General features: G+C 36.6%; 1 protein-coding gene across 1 annotated transcript; it reads right to left on the bottom strand.

Moving 5' to 3' along the window:
* Positions 1–12242: 12242 nt before the first annotated feature.
* Positions 12243–16062, bottom strand: LOC145109457 (uncharacterized). The gene is made up of 14 exons (XM_079046615.1): positions 15755–16062; positions 15574–15671; positions 15305–15405; positions 15125–15203; positions 14966–15026; positions 14830–14876; positions 14649–14741; positions 14439–14529; positions 14025–14073; positions 13821–13937; positions 13612–13759; positions 13444–13536; positions 12805–12873; positions 12243–12724 (listed from the first exon to the last, which is right to left on the bottom strand). Exons 1-14 carry the CDS (start codon positions 15810–15812, stop codon positions 12581–12583), a joined length of 1248 nt encoding a protein of 415 aa, XP_078902741.1. The 5' UTR covers positions 15813–16062; the 3' UTR covers positions 12243–12580.
* Between the last annotated feature and the right edge of the window lie 1389 nt (positions 16063–17451).

A 17451-nucleotide genomic window follows, 5' to 3' on the forward strand; every position in this document is an offset into this window, starting at 1 on the left:
ACAAGCTTGCAAGCAACACTACCTTCTTCATTAGTCTTCTTCTTCAACAAAAGGCCACCAAAATCACCACCAAGCTTCAAGATCTCCACTCACAAGGAATACACTCTAGGTTAGGGTTTGGAAGGAGTGGAGGTTGATTATGGGAGGTCCAAGGGTGAGTTAATGTCTTTAAATAGGGTGAAACCCTAAATTTAGGTTTTAGACGTTGGTCTAGTACGCCCAATGTACCACATGTACGCCCAACGTACTAGCATGGCTTCCGCGGTCCCAAGCTTCTCCTAAGTACTCTGCGCGTACCTTCATGTACGCCCATCGCACAGGCTGAAAGGTGGAACTTAAACCACAAGGGACCAAATGTGCAAACTTTGATTAGGTCATGGGCTAAAAATAAAAGTACCTGATAATCGCATGTTATAATATATATATATATATATATATATATATATATATATATATATATATATATATATATATATATATATGGAAAAGTGAATATACCCAGAATGTATATAAGCTTAGGTATCAAAACTCATCATACTATGTCGTTCTGTATCATATATGCAATGTAATCGTACAAGGTTCTTAAACTTCAACCTGTAACGTGATTTACTTCCAAGATTTCTTTAAATTTCACTTTTATCGTCCTCTTTCATCACATCTTTTTGCCGAGTACCTACCAAACTATATATATTATAGTTGCAAATGAAAACTATGTAATAAGAAGGTAATGGTAAAATTTCTAAAGATATTGGAAGGAAATGAAGTTAGGAGTTGAATATTAAGAACTGTAAATGATTATAATGTATATATGGTACAAAAACGATGTAGTATGGTGGTTTTAGTATCTAAGCTTATATACCTTATATATCTTATACACCACAACCCCCCACTCCTCTTTTCTTTTCTTCCGCCTTCCTCTCTTTCTCTTACAAAGAAATCTAACACTTCTCAGACGACTTCCTAGACGGAACGCCACCCTTTCGCCGGAAGCAAACATCTCATCGGAGTCGATAACCTTGCCGGAACACTTCTCAGACAACTTCTTCTTTGCAGCCATCATGCTGCCAAAACCAAAACTTAAAGCCCTTTTCTTCTTCTTCTTCTTGTTCCAGCTCTGATTTTGATGATACAAAGGATCCGGTAGAGTAATCGTAACTTGATAGAGGTCTTCGAGCTTCTTTTCTCAAGTCAACTCCAATCCTCTGCAAATCCTAGTGTTCATCGGAATGGTGACGACGATTGATTGTTAGGGTTTTCGATTCTGACGATGAAAGCGTTGGGTGGGTGTTGCAAATTCGTAAGGAGGATGGCGACGAAGCTAGGGTTAGGGTTTCAAGATTCGACTACCTCTGTCAGCTTCAATGATGCTAGGGTAAGGGTTAAGGTTAGGAGCGACGTCGTCTCTCTACTTCTCCAATGTCGGTGGTGTTGGTATTTGCAGATATGCACATGGTGGTGGTCCGATGGAGGTGGAGACGGTGAGCTAAATGGGGGGAGATAATGAGCCATCGAACCCAAAAAACACCATTTAAAATCCAAAATCCATCGTTGTTGAAGCTTGATCGGAGAGATGTGGAGGTGATGAGCTAAATGGGGGGAGATGATGACCGGTGGTGGTGGTGGTGATGTTTACCGGAGGGATGAAAGATGAACCAGGAAGAAGTGATTATACGTTTTTTTTCTTGTTTTAGTTATTCTAATATAAATAAAAGAAAATGAAAATAACAAGGGGTAATTTCGTCATTTTAAAAATATCCAAAAGAAATTGGACCAAACCCGCAACAAAATGAAAAGTTTGGACCAGTGGTGCAAGTTACAAAGGATCGGGTAGAGTTATCATTACCTGATAGAGATCTTCGAGTTGCGTTTCTCAAGTCAACTCTAATACTTTGCAAATCCTAATGTTCGTCGGAATGGTGACGACGGTTGATTGTTAGGGGTTTCGATTCTGACGATGAAAGCGTTGGGTGGGTGTTGCAAATCTGTAAGGAGGATGGCGACAAAGGTAGGGTTAGGGTTTCAAGATTCGACTACCTCTGTCAGCTTCAATGATGTTAGGGTTAGGGTTAAGGTTAGGAGCGACGTCGTCTCTCTACTTCTCCAATGTCGGTGGTGTTGGTATTTGCAGATATGCACACGGTGGTGGTCCGATGGTGGTGGAGACGGTGAGCTAAATAGGGGGAGATGATGAGCCATCGAACCCAAAAAACACCATTTAAAATCCAAAATCCATCGTTGTTGAAGCTTGGTCGAAGAGATGTGGAGGTGACGAGCTAAATGGGGGGAGATGATGACCGGTGGTGGTGGTGGTGATGTTTACCGGAGGGATGAAAGATGAACCAGGAAGAAGTGATTATACGTTTTTTTTCTTCTTTTAGTTATTCTAATATAAATAAAAGAAAATGAAAATACCAAGGGGTAATTTTGTCATTTTAAAAATATCCAAAAGAAATTGGACCAAACCCGCAACAAAATGAAAAGTTTAGACCAGTGGTGAAAGTTACAAAGGATCGGGTAGAGTTATCGTTACCTGATAGAGGTCTTCGAGCTGCGTTTCTCAAGTCAACTCCAATCCTCTGCAAATCCTAGTGTTCGTCGGAATGATGACGACGGTTGATTGTTAGGGTTTTCAATTCCGACGATGAAAGCGTTGGGTGGGTGTTGCAAATCCGTAAGGAGGATGGCGACGAAGCTAGGGTTAGGGTTTCAAGATTCGACTACCTCTGTCAGCTTCAATGATGCTAGGGTTAGGGTTAAGGTTAGGAGTGACGTCGTCTCTCTACTTCTCCAATGTCGGTGGTGTTGGTATTTGCAGATATGCACACGGTGGTGGTCCGATGGTGGTGGAGACGGTGTGCTAAATGGGGGGAGATGATGAGCCATCGAACCCAAAAAACACCACTTAAAATCCAAAATCCATCGTTGTTGAAGCTTGGTCGGAGAGATGTGGAGGTGACGAGCTAAATGGGGGGAAATGATGACCGGTGATGGTGGTGGTGATGTTTACCGGAGGGATGAAAGATGAACCTGGAAGAAGTGATTATACGTTTTTTTCTTATTTTAGTTATTCTAATATAAATAAAAGAAAATGAAAATACCAAGGGGTAATTTCGTCATTTTAAAAATATCCAAAAGAAATTGGACCAAACCTGCAACAAAATGAAAAGTTTGGACCAGTGGTGCAAGTTCAAACCTTTTTGGACCAAAGTGGCATTTTTTGACATACCACAAGGACCATTCTTGCAGTTTTGTCATATATATATATATATATATATATATATATATATATATATATATATATATATATATATATGGAGGGCTAGGTTATATTATGGACAATAAGTATTGTGTGGTCGTAGAAACGATTATGGACCAATAAATGAAAAGAATGAATGACTATGATTTAAGGGTCTATGGTATTAAAATGGAATTACATGTACCGTATAATAACATAAATTTTATTGTAAGAGTATTTTTGTCAATTAAACTAGATTTAAAAAAAAATTAAAATCTGAATTTTAACAGTTAACTGATTCTATGAATTTTAAAAAATCTGATTATGTGGGATAATGGTTCTTTTTAAAAATATCCATTCTTGGCATAATATAATACACAAAAATATTCTTTAACCTAATAATTATCATAATAATTTTGTTGATATAAGTATAAGGTTTTAATTAGCATGAAATCAAATTTCATGTATGATTCAAAATGACCACATAGATATGTTAATAATTAATAAGATATTCCCCAAGTTATGTCACAGACTTTTATGGTGAATGTGTAACACACTGTCTCCTGTCATTTCTTATTTCAGGGTTGTGGGCCAGAATTCAGTTGTGTAAAGGCTTTGGGCCTTAAGGAGGTAAAATTTAGTCCTTATGGAAGGAGGTGATGATGGTTAATGTAACACCCGTTTTCAAGGGTGGATCGATTTAGGGTTCAAGGAGTCAAAAGGTCGAATTTTGGAAGAAAAGGATCATCACGACGTGACCTTTGAGTGGTCACGACGTGAGATGGGTTATTATAAAAAATTTCTTCGAGACTGGCCTAACGACGTGAGACATAGAGGCTCACGACATGAGAACTGATGCAGCCCAAGACCATGATCATTTAGGGTTTCCTTCATATTTAAGTCCCTCTAAACCCATTTTAGGGTTCATTATCAAGCTCCAAACCCTCTTTTACCTCAAAAACACCCTAGCCTTCATCCCTTGCTTGATTCTTGGCCATTTTTCAGCATTTCTTGGTTTGAAGAAGAAGAAGAAGAAGAAGAAGAAGAAGAAGGTGATATTTTGAAGAGGCTTGTAAGGAATCATCATCATCATCACCTCACATTGTTTCTGGACTCTTGTAAGTGGTAAAGCTTCCACCTTTATTGTTCTTTGTGGCTAGATCTAAGTTTTATCACACTTTTCTCCTTGGTTGAGCAAGCTTGAATGAATGGAAACCATAAAGTTGGCAACTTTATGGGTTATAAGGGTCCTTAGAGTGTCATGAAGTTCAGATCTAGTGAATGGTTGGGTTTTGAACCTTTGCATGAGATTTGGATGATCTTTTCTTCAGTTTTGATCCCAAATGAGATCTAGACATGTATTGGACATACATGCCCATAAAGCATCGAATTTTAAGTGTATTACGGAGTTATAATACCTTTTGGAAAGTTAAAGCAAGAGGCTTAATGGATTGAGGACTTAAATTGTTGGATTTTTGGCTTCAGACTGTGCTCATGACGTGAGAGAAGGCTGTTCACGATGTGAGGTCAGCTCCAGTGACTTTTCATGTCTGAGTTGGTTGGGTTGAGTCAAGATGAGTTGGAATCGGATTGAGTGAGCTCTCACGACGTGACCAACGGTTGGTCACTCCGTGAGGCTGAATAGTTGACTTTGGGTTGTTTACGTTGACTTTTGGCTTAGGTTGACTTTTGGTCAAATTTTATTTTTAGAAGGTAGACTTAGGGTTTACCTTGTGTGGTTTGATAGGAGGTGTTAAGCCCCCATAATTTAGCAAGAGAGCAGTTAGTTGTGTTCGGCGCGGTATTGAGCTGGGTGTTAGTCGGATTTGTGACTCAGGTGAGTTTTCCTCACTGTACTTGTGGGTCAAAGGCACCAATTTCGGCCTACTGGATTATGTTTTCTGGTATATTGGACTGATGTTATGTTGGTTATATGATAGACTGGTAGATCTGTATGATTACCTATGTATTCTGAGTATGTGTTATACTGGTATATATGTATGTTTACCTGTGTATACTGAGTATGTGTTAGACTGGTAGATCTGTATGATTATTTGTGTTGCTGGTTATCGAATCTTATTGTATATGTTGACATGTTATGGTTGTGTTGGGTTGAGGCGGTCCTGCTTTGTGCTGAAGGCCAAGACACCAGGGTGGTTAGGATAGACTGAAGGCATGTGAGGTGGTCCAGTCAGATCGAAGGCCCAGAGAGCGGTCCAGATAGACTGTAGGCCCGATGAGGTGGACCAGTCATTCTGAAGGCTCCGAGAACGGTCCAGATAGGCTGCTGGCCCGGTACGACGGTCCGTTCAGGCTGAAGGCTCATGTATGCATGTTGTTATCTGTATGGTTCTGTGTGGTACTTTAGGGGAACTCACTAAGATTCATGCTTATAGTTTGATTGCTATGGTTTTAGGTACTTCAGATGATCGAGAAAAATCAAATGTGTGATCGTACACATCCTTCAATAACATGTTTATGGAAGATTTTGTGATACAATGATCTTGGGATATTTGTAGTTGATACTTGGTTTTGATATGGGTTTTTTTTGAAAACGATGATTTTTCTTGATTTAAAAATGAAAATTTTTACCGTGATTTTAGGATGTTTCAAGTTGGTATCAGATCCCTGGTTTGAGTGAATTGGATGAGCATTCATGTGAATCCAGGCTCAAGCTAAGGATTTGTAAAAGTTTTCAAATTTGTTTCCAATAAAATTGTTTCAAAATTGTTTTCAAAGGTAACCAAAGAAGGCTGAGATGTGTATGATCAGTCAGAGCAAGAAAGTGTACCCCAAGATACCCACACTGTTATTTTCTTATGATGATTATGATAGAACTGCATTCTAGTAGTATGCTAGGGATCTTTAGGAATGACATGCTAAAATTGTCTGATGTATGATGCCTGATAGCCTAGGAGAATTTATTGTATACTAGATGAAATTGACATCATTATTGTATTTGCTTAGTGTGTGCATCATAGTTGTAAATAACTAAGCTTTTATAGCCTAAGAATGTTTGATTTAGCCTTATTTCATGTTCATATCTGATAAAGGGATTAGGGTAGAATCAAGTATTCGTTTGTCTATGGGATCTAGCGTTATGTATGATTAACATGCACAAGTGACTGCAGGGTTAGTGGAAGTTTCATGAATGAGTACAGTTTATAGCAAGCCAGGGTGAGGGATGATTAGCCACTCTTGAGAGTGTAGATGTAGGATGTATGTGTATCCAAGATGTTTGATCCTAGTGGTCAGGAATTACGTATGAAGTTCTGCTTGATCATTTTATGATATCTTATAGTCATTCGGTTTCACTGCTCGAATGTTGTTTGCTTTGTGCTTTGTGGGACTTATATTGATGTGATTTAACTAGTAAATGAATATGATAAGTTACATGTTGCAAAGCTTAAATAATTTTAGAATGATGTATTCGTCCCTATTACACAGCTCTCGTCTGAGTCTAACCGTTGTAGGGTTGGTTCTTTAAGTTGAAAGATTATTTAAGTTTTGTTGCATGTAATTGTATTCATGAAGTGGTTAGCTGACATTAATAAGGGTTTTTCAGCAGCTAATGGCGGGATGAGGTGGAGATCCTAGGAGAGCCTAGGAAGTGCTTTAGTAATGTTGCTATGCTTTTTAGCGAGTATTGGGAGTATCATTTTGTATAGGTGACTTAGAGGACACGAGATTGACTCTTGAGGAAAGTATGGATAGGTGTGGAAGATAGTATTGGGCTCGTAATACTAGAAGCATAGGATCCATACTTGAATCAAGGGAATTCGCGAGGATTTTAAGGAGCTGGTTGAGGGTAGATAACATGGTTGGATAACCATGACTCGTGGCAGGGTTTCCGTATCTGTTAATCTTCTGGTTATGGTTGTTCAGACTGAGGATAAGTCTGGTGATTGATTGGGATTTAGTAACCATATAGGATTGGGTTTGAATGGTGCATACCTAGGTGAGTTAGTTGATTTGAGGTCTCGATGGCCTTGCTTGATGGTAGTGCCAACTGATTCGCGAGACTTAAGAAATAAGCGATAGTTATGATCGGCTAGAGGATTGTAGCTAGAGGTTGAGTGATTGGTAGATGGATTGGAATAACACTACCTTCGGCATGTGCTTGTTCTTCCACCCTTTTGTGTTCAGAGGGGAGAGAGAGAGAGAGAGAGAGAGAGAGAGAGAGAGAAGACATGTATTTTTCAGAGTTGGGATGTAGACCCAACATGGGGCTATATGACTGCGTTTTTTGACGGCAGTATGGCAGTGCGGGAATGCACAAGAGGATTTTTGTGGATTGGTTTTCTTAATATGTGATCAAGGGTCTGTTTTCTTTGGATGTAGGCAAGTCCAGTACCGGATTGATGGTTTGGGAATTGTGGATGAGGTAAGTGGTAATCCATTTGTTTTGAGATAGAAAATCGGTGATATGAATAGACTGTCAGAATTATTGCTTGTACATCTGTGCGGGGTTCTTAATGTTAGAAGTGGTTATGATTGGAAATTTCTGAGGCTTTCATCCAAGATTCAGAATCTTTTAGGTTTTTCTCCGTCCTTATCTGGAAGATCATATTGTGTGTGTTATACATTCCAAGAGTCAGGGATGGTTTGTACCTGGTTGAGCCGGTTTGAGATATGGTTTTGTTTGCAACACCAGTGGGTGGTAGTTCGAACCCTAAGTAGGGGAGAACTAGGTAATATGCTTGGAGGATCATTGATCTGTTCAAATTTGTGGTGTCAGAAGAATGGTTCATAGGGATATGCGGTGCGGGTATACGAGACTTCGATTCAAGATTTGGTCAACTCATAGGTGTAGAGCAAGTGGCTATCAGATGTATGTGTTCAGGAAATACACGAGTTGTCTCGTAGCAGGAAGTAGTTAGTCAAGGAGTTTATGGTAGCCACTGGTGAGATGCTAGGAATGTTCAGGTTGAGTATCGGTTGTTGAGGGATTTGACAGCTCGTTGTATGGATTTCTATTTATAGTCTAGATTGGGCATTAGTCGATCGGTAAATCAGTTTCAGAGATGGGTATGTTCAACTCTTCATGGGTTCGTGTATTCGTTCATTAGATTAGATGTCTATGCATTCTCGATAATTTGTCATTTCGTTTATCATCAAAGCGAAAATTCTTTGGAAGTTTTGAGTTGTATCAGTTGAAGTTCAATGGATTCATCAACCTATCGTCAAGTTCGGCTCGAGATTGGAAGATTTCCTTGGTTATTGGGAGTCTAGAATTTGGGATAGTGTTGTTCAGTGTAACATCTTGAAATTTAAGACTGGGTTCTTAAATTAATAAAGTAAATAAATGGAAAATGATTTATATGGTTAAATCATCAAGGGATAATCATATCATTAGTTGATATGAAGTTTGGAAGTTTAGAAGTGAAAATAATAACATTTAAAAGTTAAAGGACCAAAAGGGTGAAATTTGAAATGTGAGTTGACCAAATGGTTGACTCAGTTAGTGGAAAAGACTAAAAAGGTTATATAATGGATGGAGGAGGATTTATTATGTCAATACTTAAATTAAAAACACAAATATTGAGGTTTGGTGAGTTTTGGCCAAAATGGGCAAACTTGAGGGACCAAATGTGAAAATGAGGGAAATAAGATGCACCCACTCTTCCCTTATGGAGGAAGAACGATTTTGAGCTCTATAAACCCTCTCCAATGGCAATTTTCATCTTTCTTTGCTCCTAGGATTCTATCTCAAGTTTTCTTGGTTTAAGTGATGCAAGTTGTGAAGAAATCAAGTGTTGCAAGGTATAATTTCTCTCCCTTTCTACCTAGAAATCGAGTTTGTGAAATGGGTAAAACTCCAATGTTGAAATTGATGAGATACAATTATTAGGGTTTGGTTTTCTAACCTCCCTTGAGTGGTTTCCATGGTTCTAATCTTAATCCAAGCATCCCATTGATGGATTTGATGATTTGGGTAAAAAGCTCCATGAACCCTAGAAAACCCAAATTGGGGATATTGCAATTGATGGTGTAAATGTAAGCTTGGATTTAAATGGATTTGGGGACAATATGATGAAATTAATAGAATCCTTCTTAGTTGAGCATTTGATGAGTAAAGGAAGTTTATAATCATGAATGGATACTCCTAGAATGAATTGCATTCAAAATATAAGGTGTTACTTGATTCTTTGATGGATACATGAAATTATTGGCCATAAGGGCATTTTGGGAAATCTCTTGATAACCACGTAATGATTGACATCTAAGAAGCGAATGACATTCATGAACATGAATTGACACTCCAAAGGTGATAGTGAAACATAAAAATGAAGAAATGTTAGCAAAGCTCTAGTGATAGTGATAGTTATGGCCCAAGGGCAATTTTGGAACACAAAATGGAATTGAGGATTCCATAGTTAGATTGGGCATTTACAATAAGATTAATGGTGGTTTTATATGCTTGACAACTTACATATGAGTATTCAATAAGTTGGGAATAAACCTTATGAGTTTTGGAATGCTCAATTGAACAATTGGATACTTAACCTTTCTTATGGAATTTGAGAACCAATATGTTCTTAAATGGTTTCAATGAGAACTTAATGGATTAAGTGGGGTGTGCTTGGATGATAAAACACCTTCTAATTATGTGTGAGAACCTAAATAAATGGTAAAAAGTGATTTGGAAAAGGGTATTTAAGAACTATGTAAAGTAGAATGTTATTTTGAGAAAAATGGAGTTTTGGGTGTGTCCAGACATGAAAACACGGCCCGTGGAAATGCATGCCTTAATTTCCACGGCCTTGGAAGTCTCTGACTGTGAGATGCTTGTTTTCTTCATAACTTTTGGATACAGACTCAAATTTACTCACGGTTTCGCCTACATTCATAATTTTTCATGAGGAATAGTTTAAAGCAATAAAATTTAGTAATGGAACCATTAAGGGGTATATTGGTCATTTTAATGACTTATGTCCATATATGGTGTAGGTAGTATTTGAAGAGTATTGTTCTATGGAAAGAAACTAGAAAAGGACTAGCTAACCTTCGCGTGATTGATATGAGTACATGTTGGCATTTTCCTACTTTGGGGCACATGGCACAATGATTTTTATTATAATGAAAATGATTTGATATATGAAATGTTTTGAAAAGAAAGTGTTAAATGTTTTTGGAAAGAATGTTTTGAGAGAATTCCTTGAAGGAAAGAATGTTTTTGAAAGCAAAGAACATTTTGGAAGAATGGATGTTTTGACAACGTATTTGAAATGTTTTGAAATATAGATGCTTTAATTTTTTAAATGAGTATTTTAATACTAACATATGAAATGTGTAAAGCATGGAAAGTAATGACAAGAAATGGAAAGTAATGAAAAGTAATAAAAAAGGAAAGAAAGTAAAGAAATAATGAAAACTGACCCGGTCATGATACCTCATAAGAGGCACTAGAGGAATCTACTGGGTTGGTACCTTTCCTTCGCAAAGTAGGTAACCTGATCAGCATGATACCTTGGTGGATCGATTTGTTCTTTCCACCTCGACATTGGAATTGGAAATAAATCCAAGAGAATGATACATTGGTTAATTGATATTGTTCTTTTCACCTTGGCCTTTGAAAGCATGATGCCTTAGTGGATTGATTTGTTCTTTCCACCTTGATCTTAGAAATGGAAATGGAAATGTAAAAGGATTAAATGAAATGATATGATAAGACATGAAATGGTAAGATATGAAATGATAAGATATGAAATGATATTTTTGATTTGTATGAAAAGAGTTTACCTTGAAAATGTTTTATGGTCTAAAACTATGTTATGTTATAGATGAAATGATTTTTCATATAAATGCTTGAAATGTTTTGGATCACGAACCCATGTAACTCACGAAACATTTTTGTCTTACGTATCTCTTTTTAATCCCATGTATCCCAGGTTATATTCACGGAGAAAGATGATAGGTGGAAGTAGAAGTTATCAGATAGAGAATGGAGTGGAACTTGTTAAGTTCCTTATGTATTTTATTGATGTAATTCTTATTTGCTTGCTATGGTTTGTATGATGTTTAATGGTAACACCCAATGTTTTAATCAAATGTTATGTGCGACCGGTTTTTGTAAAATGTGGGTTATTACCCGTGTAGTACTCGCGCATATCTCTTCTCTAAAGGGGCGTACATTCGTTTTCTACTAAATAAGCTCACGAAGCGATGTGGAAGCGAATCCTTCAATTTAGTTGCTTCCTGCATTTTCTTTTCATTTCCGCTTAAGCTCTCCTTTCATAGATCTCGGGCATTTTCTATTCATTACAGGAGAAAGTCACTATCCTTACTTGGAATTTGAATTTTTTTTTCTAAGTAAAGTACTTCTATGATTGGAAGGGATGGTGAATGCCCTGGGATTCACACTATCACTTTTCCAAGTTATGTGAAATTTAGAAATTTGAAAATTCTCTTTTCTTATAAACTTTTTGGAGAAAGTATTAATCGAAACATGTTTTCTATCTTTTTATATTTTTAGAAAAAAATATCTACAATCAAACACACCCTTAGTTTTTAGTCTTTTATATTTTATGTCATTTTATACATTTCAAATGCTTAGAACTATTTTTGTCTAACATTTCCAAATGAATAAAAATTACATCTTTAATTTTTGCCGATTAGGCTAATGTGTGTCATCAAGAACTTGGTGGGTGTCATTTGCGTGAATACCACCTCAATGGTTGCGCGGTCGGCGTCATCATAATTGGAACCATGGCTCTCTATCTCTCTAATAGTGGAGGGGCATGGTTGACATGGTGATGAGGTTGAAGGTGGCCACATGGAAAAACTCACCCTCCCACTTTTGATAACCATATACCCGATATACAAAAGTTTGTATTATCGCATTGGTTGTCCATAATAGTAGTTTAGTGACACTTGTACTCCTAGGCCGTTTAATTTAATAATAGAGTCGTTGCTAAACATGTTCATATAAAACCTCAAATATGTGTCCCTTGAACCAACCAAGTGAGACATATCATTAAACGAGCTTCTTTGAAAATCTTGATACTTTAGCTTTAAATACAACAATGTATATAAATATAGATATCGAATGGGTTCAAACAACATATCATCTCATCAAATTTATCACTAACAAACTCTATCGATCAATCATTCTATTCTCTCTGTCCTCTGTCTTTGCATAATCATGCGGTGTAGCCTTAAAGCCTTTACTTGTTTCACCCCACCCTATTTCGCCACTCTCTATCTACTATTGTATTTATAACCTTGTAATCATAAAATCTTACAGAAAAGACAAAACCAAACAACGAATGATAAATCATAAAACATTACAACAAGCTTATGGAAGAAGTCTACTTCATTTTTACTCTTCCCATGTGAACTTCTCTACAGAATGATTTCCTCCTGCACGCTTATATTAAGAACTTTATTTGGAAGTACGATGCTATTAACCACAACAACCTCATCCTCAACCGTCACTGCTTCTCCAAGGATCGTGATTCCCAATTTCCTTTTGTAATCTCCTTCACCCTTTAACAATACAACAACTTTATTAATCAATATAAGTTGCAATACAAAAACTAAATTAAAAAATAAATAAATCAACTTGCCTGGACGCGTGCCCATTTTCCTAACGATGACTTCCAACCGACAATTGCATACATTACAAATGCATTTTCCTTTCCACACAAAAAGCAAAAAAAAATTTAATAAGTTGGTAACATTTTCTGACATGACAGAATAGGTTGTACTGTGTTTTGCATGCATTGGACTTGAACTGATACTACTGATGTTGATGGGACAAAAATTACAGCCTTTTGTCCGACCTAAAAAGGTGGGAACAAGATGGGACAAAGACTCCCTCTCATTGTCTCGTATGTGTAAAAGACGTAAATGCCCTCCTCATCCGCATCATCGAAAATAGCTCTAGAAAGCTCATTCAGTCCCGTCCCGTGTAACAAATGCAGCCCAAGGCTGCATTTGTAAAACGTAGATGACGGGACGGGACTCGACAAGCTTTTAGGGCTAATTTTGATGATGCAGATGAGGAGGACATTTATGTCTTTTGCACATACGAGACAATGAGAGGGAGTCTTTGTCCCATCTTGTTCCCACCTTTTTAGGTCGGACAAAAGGCTGTAATTTTTGTCCCATCAACATCAGTAGTATCAGTTCAAGTCCAATGTATGTCAAACACAGTTGTCATGTCATGTCATGTCATGTCTGAGTCAAAGGGATCATCTTTGTACCTGTATCTCAGCATCATCTAAAATGATGCAACTAATGAGCCTTACACCAGCAGCAATTCGAACATTTGCAGAAATCGAAACATTCGGACCAATCTATTCAATAAAAAAAAAAGTAAACAAAAATGGACTCCAATAAAAAATTGTAAATAATATGATAAAAAAATTGACCTTTGCAGTTGGATGTACTTTTGCTGATGGATGGATATAAACATCACCAACAACCGTTGGATTCTTGATTCCATCCCCACAAGCCAAAAGACCAGGAGAATTGAATCGGAATTGGGCAAGATATAAAGCCGAGCATTTTAAAGACATCCTAAAAATTAAAATTGTCAGATAAGAAAAATATAAATTTTATAAAAAATATAAAGACATACGCTGGTGTTTTAATCTGTTCCCAGAAATCCATTGTTTCATAAGTGTATAACTGCTTCTTTCCAGCAAGTGGTGACAATATATCTTGATCCAATCTAACAAAATCCTTAGTAGGTGTCCTGTTAAAAGAAATTAAATTTATATTGAATTTGAAAGTGTATATAATACAATATCCTATTTAAAATTAAATAAATAAAAGATCTTACTTTGTTGCCAACCGAAGAGCATCATAGCTGGATAGGGTGTGGAGATTTGCTGCAATGAGAAAAAAAATTCAGAAATAGCAACATACTTTTACTTTTTTGTTTAAAAAAAATCTTAATATTTTATTATATTATGAAAAATATGCCATCTAAAGCATTTTACTTTCAAAATTTCTTTCTTATTAGGACGTTATATTTTAAAATTTCACCCAATTATAGCAGTGAAAACATGCTTTGCATTTGGATGGCATTATTAAAAATGGATAAACTTTCCAAATTAAATGTGATGTAATTCTAAATAAAGTCACAGTGATAGTATTAATGTTCTTGACTTTTATATAATCTTGAAACTTTACTTTGAGCTAAAATATATTACTTGGAACTTTTTTCTAAAAAGATAGTGTGTGACAAACTAACCTCTGTCTTCATGTTGTGTACGTATGTCATGAATAACTTTAAATATTTCTGGGGTGAAAACATAAACACCACAGTTTATTAAATCACTCACCTGCAATCCACAAAAAAAGAACTATTAAGAAATGCCACAAAGACATAAAAGCAATTGAATAACTTTATAATAAACCAAACTTTACAACAGTAATTGATTTTTACTAAGAGTTTTCTTACAAAAGTTTCGGGTTTCTCTGTGTAATGCAAAAGTTCTTTTGTAACTGAGTCAGCAACTAACTCACCAAACTCGCTAGCAGACTCGGCAGAAACCTGCATATTGCAACAGCAAGTTCAATCTTAAATTTGGAGCTTTTATCAAGACTCAGGGTAGAAGATTTTACTGCATAAAAAACTCAACCTTTATAACTAACAATGTCCCCATCCCACCATATCTCCTATGGGCATCTGCAATAGATCACACAATTACATCATTTATTGACATAAATTAAATCATTTAAAGAAGTCATATCATATATGATAGGTTGATAGCTAACCAAGCATTTCTGGTAGAGGAAAGCTGCAGCAGACATCACAGTTTAACAAAAAGATATGTGACTGTAACACATAGAATACAAGTATCAGAAAGATGAACAAAAGAAACAAAAAGACCACAATAAGTTTAGAAATGTGGGGGATTAGGGCAAATCATGTACAGGGGTATCCTCCATGATGAGATCTTTAAAGTAATGAAGACCACCAGCTGAACCATGAGGTTTGTCTTCTTTTAAGTATCTGGACAATGATGTAGTTTGAAGATCAACATATGGATTAAAATATCTTGAAAGAAAAAAGAAAAAAAGAAACGTCAATACTCAATACAATCAGCTAATTACCTGACTGGGATTTTAAGTTCACTGGAGATTGATGACACATATAATGCAAATTCCCTTTCCTCGTGAAATCCAATGAGGAATATTTGTGCCAAATTAGGGATCTACATTGTATAAAATCAGCATCGTCAACTCAAATTAGGGTTTACAAATACACGAAAATTAAAAATTCAATTAATTTGACTACATCTTCCTTCAATTTCAATTTAATGTAGCATGACGTTGAACGTAAGAAAAGCTTAAAAAAAATTGATGGAAGGAAATGACAATACCGATTTACAAGCAGAAATAGGGTGATGAACCATCGGCTGACCGGCTAGAGGGAAAAGAGGTTTCGGAGTATTAAACGAAAGTGGCCGAAATCGAGTACCTGCGGATTCCAACACGGTGAACGAAAATTAAAAAAATTGAACGCAAATTCGACGATAGAAAACAAAGGAATGTCAATCGGACCTTTCGTCGGACCACCGACCATGATCACAGCCACCACCTTCTGCTCCGAGTTATTCATGGTTTTACTTTTACACAAGACCTAATTACGATGTCGATATCGTTGTATGATACAGGAAAATCCAACTGTCGGAGATACTGAGTGCAGTTGTAGTCAAGTAACTCGTCGGAGAAGTTCGGGCAACGAGTCAATTGTACATGGAAATCGAGATCCCCGGGGAATAAACGGTGCCGAGTGGAATCATTCCCTCCACTTTTCTTAGTCATTAGTCATTACTTTGCGTCTCTCTCTGCCTGTAAATTGGGCTTTGAACTTTTAAGGGGTAGCGGTGTAGCCCATAGTGAATGGGATCAAAATATGGATCCACACCAATGAAATTAGAGGTGAAAAAAAAAAATCCGTTTATGACTCAATCCAAAAATCGGTTTGTAAAATCGATTTTGAAGAAGGAATTGATCGTGATTTTGAAACATGAGATCATACACTTCATTGATTTAGGAACCGGTTTGGTTGATACAAAAATTTTGAGATTTTTCGAGACCGGTTTTCATCCTTTGTACTATTACGGATACCCAAATGACATTTTTTTAAAATTAAAAGTTGAAATTTATCATTTTAAACCTTTATACCATGTCAGGTGCTTGAAAAACACCTTACATCATGGCAAAGTCACGAGCTTTGCTTATTGGTTTTGTTTCTCATAATCGATGAAAAATCCGTTCAATTACGACATTCAACAAAAAGTTTGGCAAAATACAGAAAACTAGCAAAAATATAGGTATTTCCAAACCGGTTTTGAAGTCAGTCATTCAAACCAGTTTTAAACCAATCCTAACATGTTGATATATGTTAAGATAGTTTTGCTTAGAAACTGGTTTGGATCTGTTTAAACTTTAATACGACTTTGATTTTGTTGACAATCGATACGTTTGGGAAAAATTTGGTGTTGTGTGCCTCTAAAGGCAATTTATTGTTATTTTAACCAGGGGTTAGCAAAAGTATCATTGGTATCGAATCGAACAATGTTACACCTCCGGACGACGGTAGAAACGTCGGACAGTGCGACATTAGAATGTGGGATTTCAGGCCACAAACATACATTGAATAATACACTGATATATCAAACAACGTCACTTTTTAGTCATTAAATAAAATATATTACAAAGTTGTCGAGGTACATATAGGTCACAAAAGCAAAGTACAATAGTAAAGCACGTATACTTTGAGTTGTATCACCGGGGTTACTTCCCTCTTCACTCGGGCTCATTCTTATGAGAATACACGTGGTTTTGAAAGGTCAACATAGCGTTGGTGAGTCCATAGGTTATATTATTATAAAATGTTTTATGGTTGATTTTGTTATTTTGGTTATCCTAAACTTGTTTCCTCGAGTTTGTGTGTACTATCGCAACTTTCTTAGGTTCTTCCCTAGTAGTAGTCTAAGATAGTTAGTTTTTGTTTAACAATGTTAGGATGAGTTCCTATAATCTAGCTATGATTGTTGAGTGTTCACCCGGAAAACCATGACGCTTCATCGGACGTCGCAAATGTGTTTAGAAAGTTATGCTTGCTTCGACTTGTCGTCAGGTTGTAGCTAGCAACCACATGTGGGAGTGTCAATCTCATATAGATCTATACATATATTCCCCTTTCACTTAAGAATTAACGATTATAGGCTGGGGGCTAGTTGAAAGTCCTT

The sequence above is a fragment of the Lactuca virosa genome, chromosome 4 (assembly GCF_052849685.1).
Source record: "Lactuca virosa cultivar CGN04683 chromosome 4, Lactuca_virosa_CGN04683_v6, whole genome shotgun sequence".
NCBI lineage: Eukaryota > Viridiplantae > Streptophyta > Magnoliopsida > Asterales > Asteraceae > Lactuca > Lactuca virosa.

Bases quoted from the DNA above. Each gene is read 5' to 3' on its own strand.
- LOC145109457 (XM_079046615.1), bottom strand. From the start codon at position 15,812: ATGAATAACTCGGAGCAGAAGGTGGTGGCTGTGATCATGGTCGGTGGT. The intron at 13,537-13,611 runs GTCAATTTTTTT...TTTATTGAATAG, and splicing joins AAGTACATCCAACTGCAAAG to ATTGGTCCGAATGTTTCGAT. The intron at 12,725-12,804 runs GCAAGTTGATTT...GTATTGTTAAAG, and splicing joins GAAAATGGGCACGCGTCCAG to GGTGAAGGAGATTACAAAAG.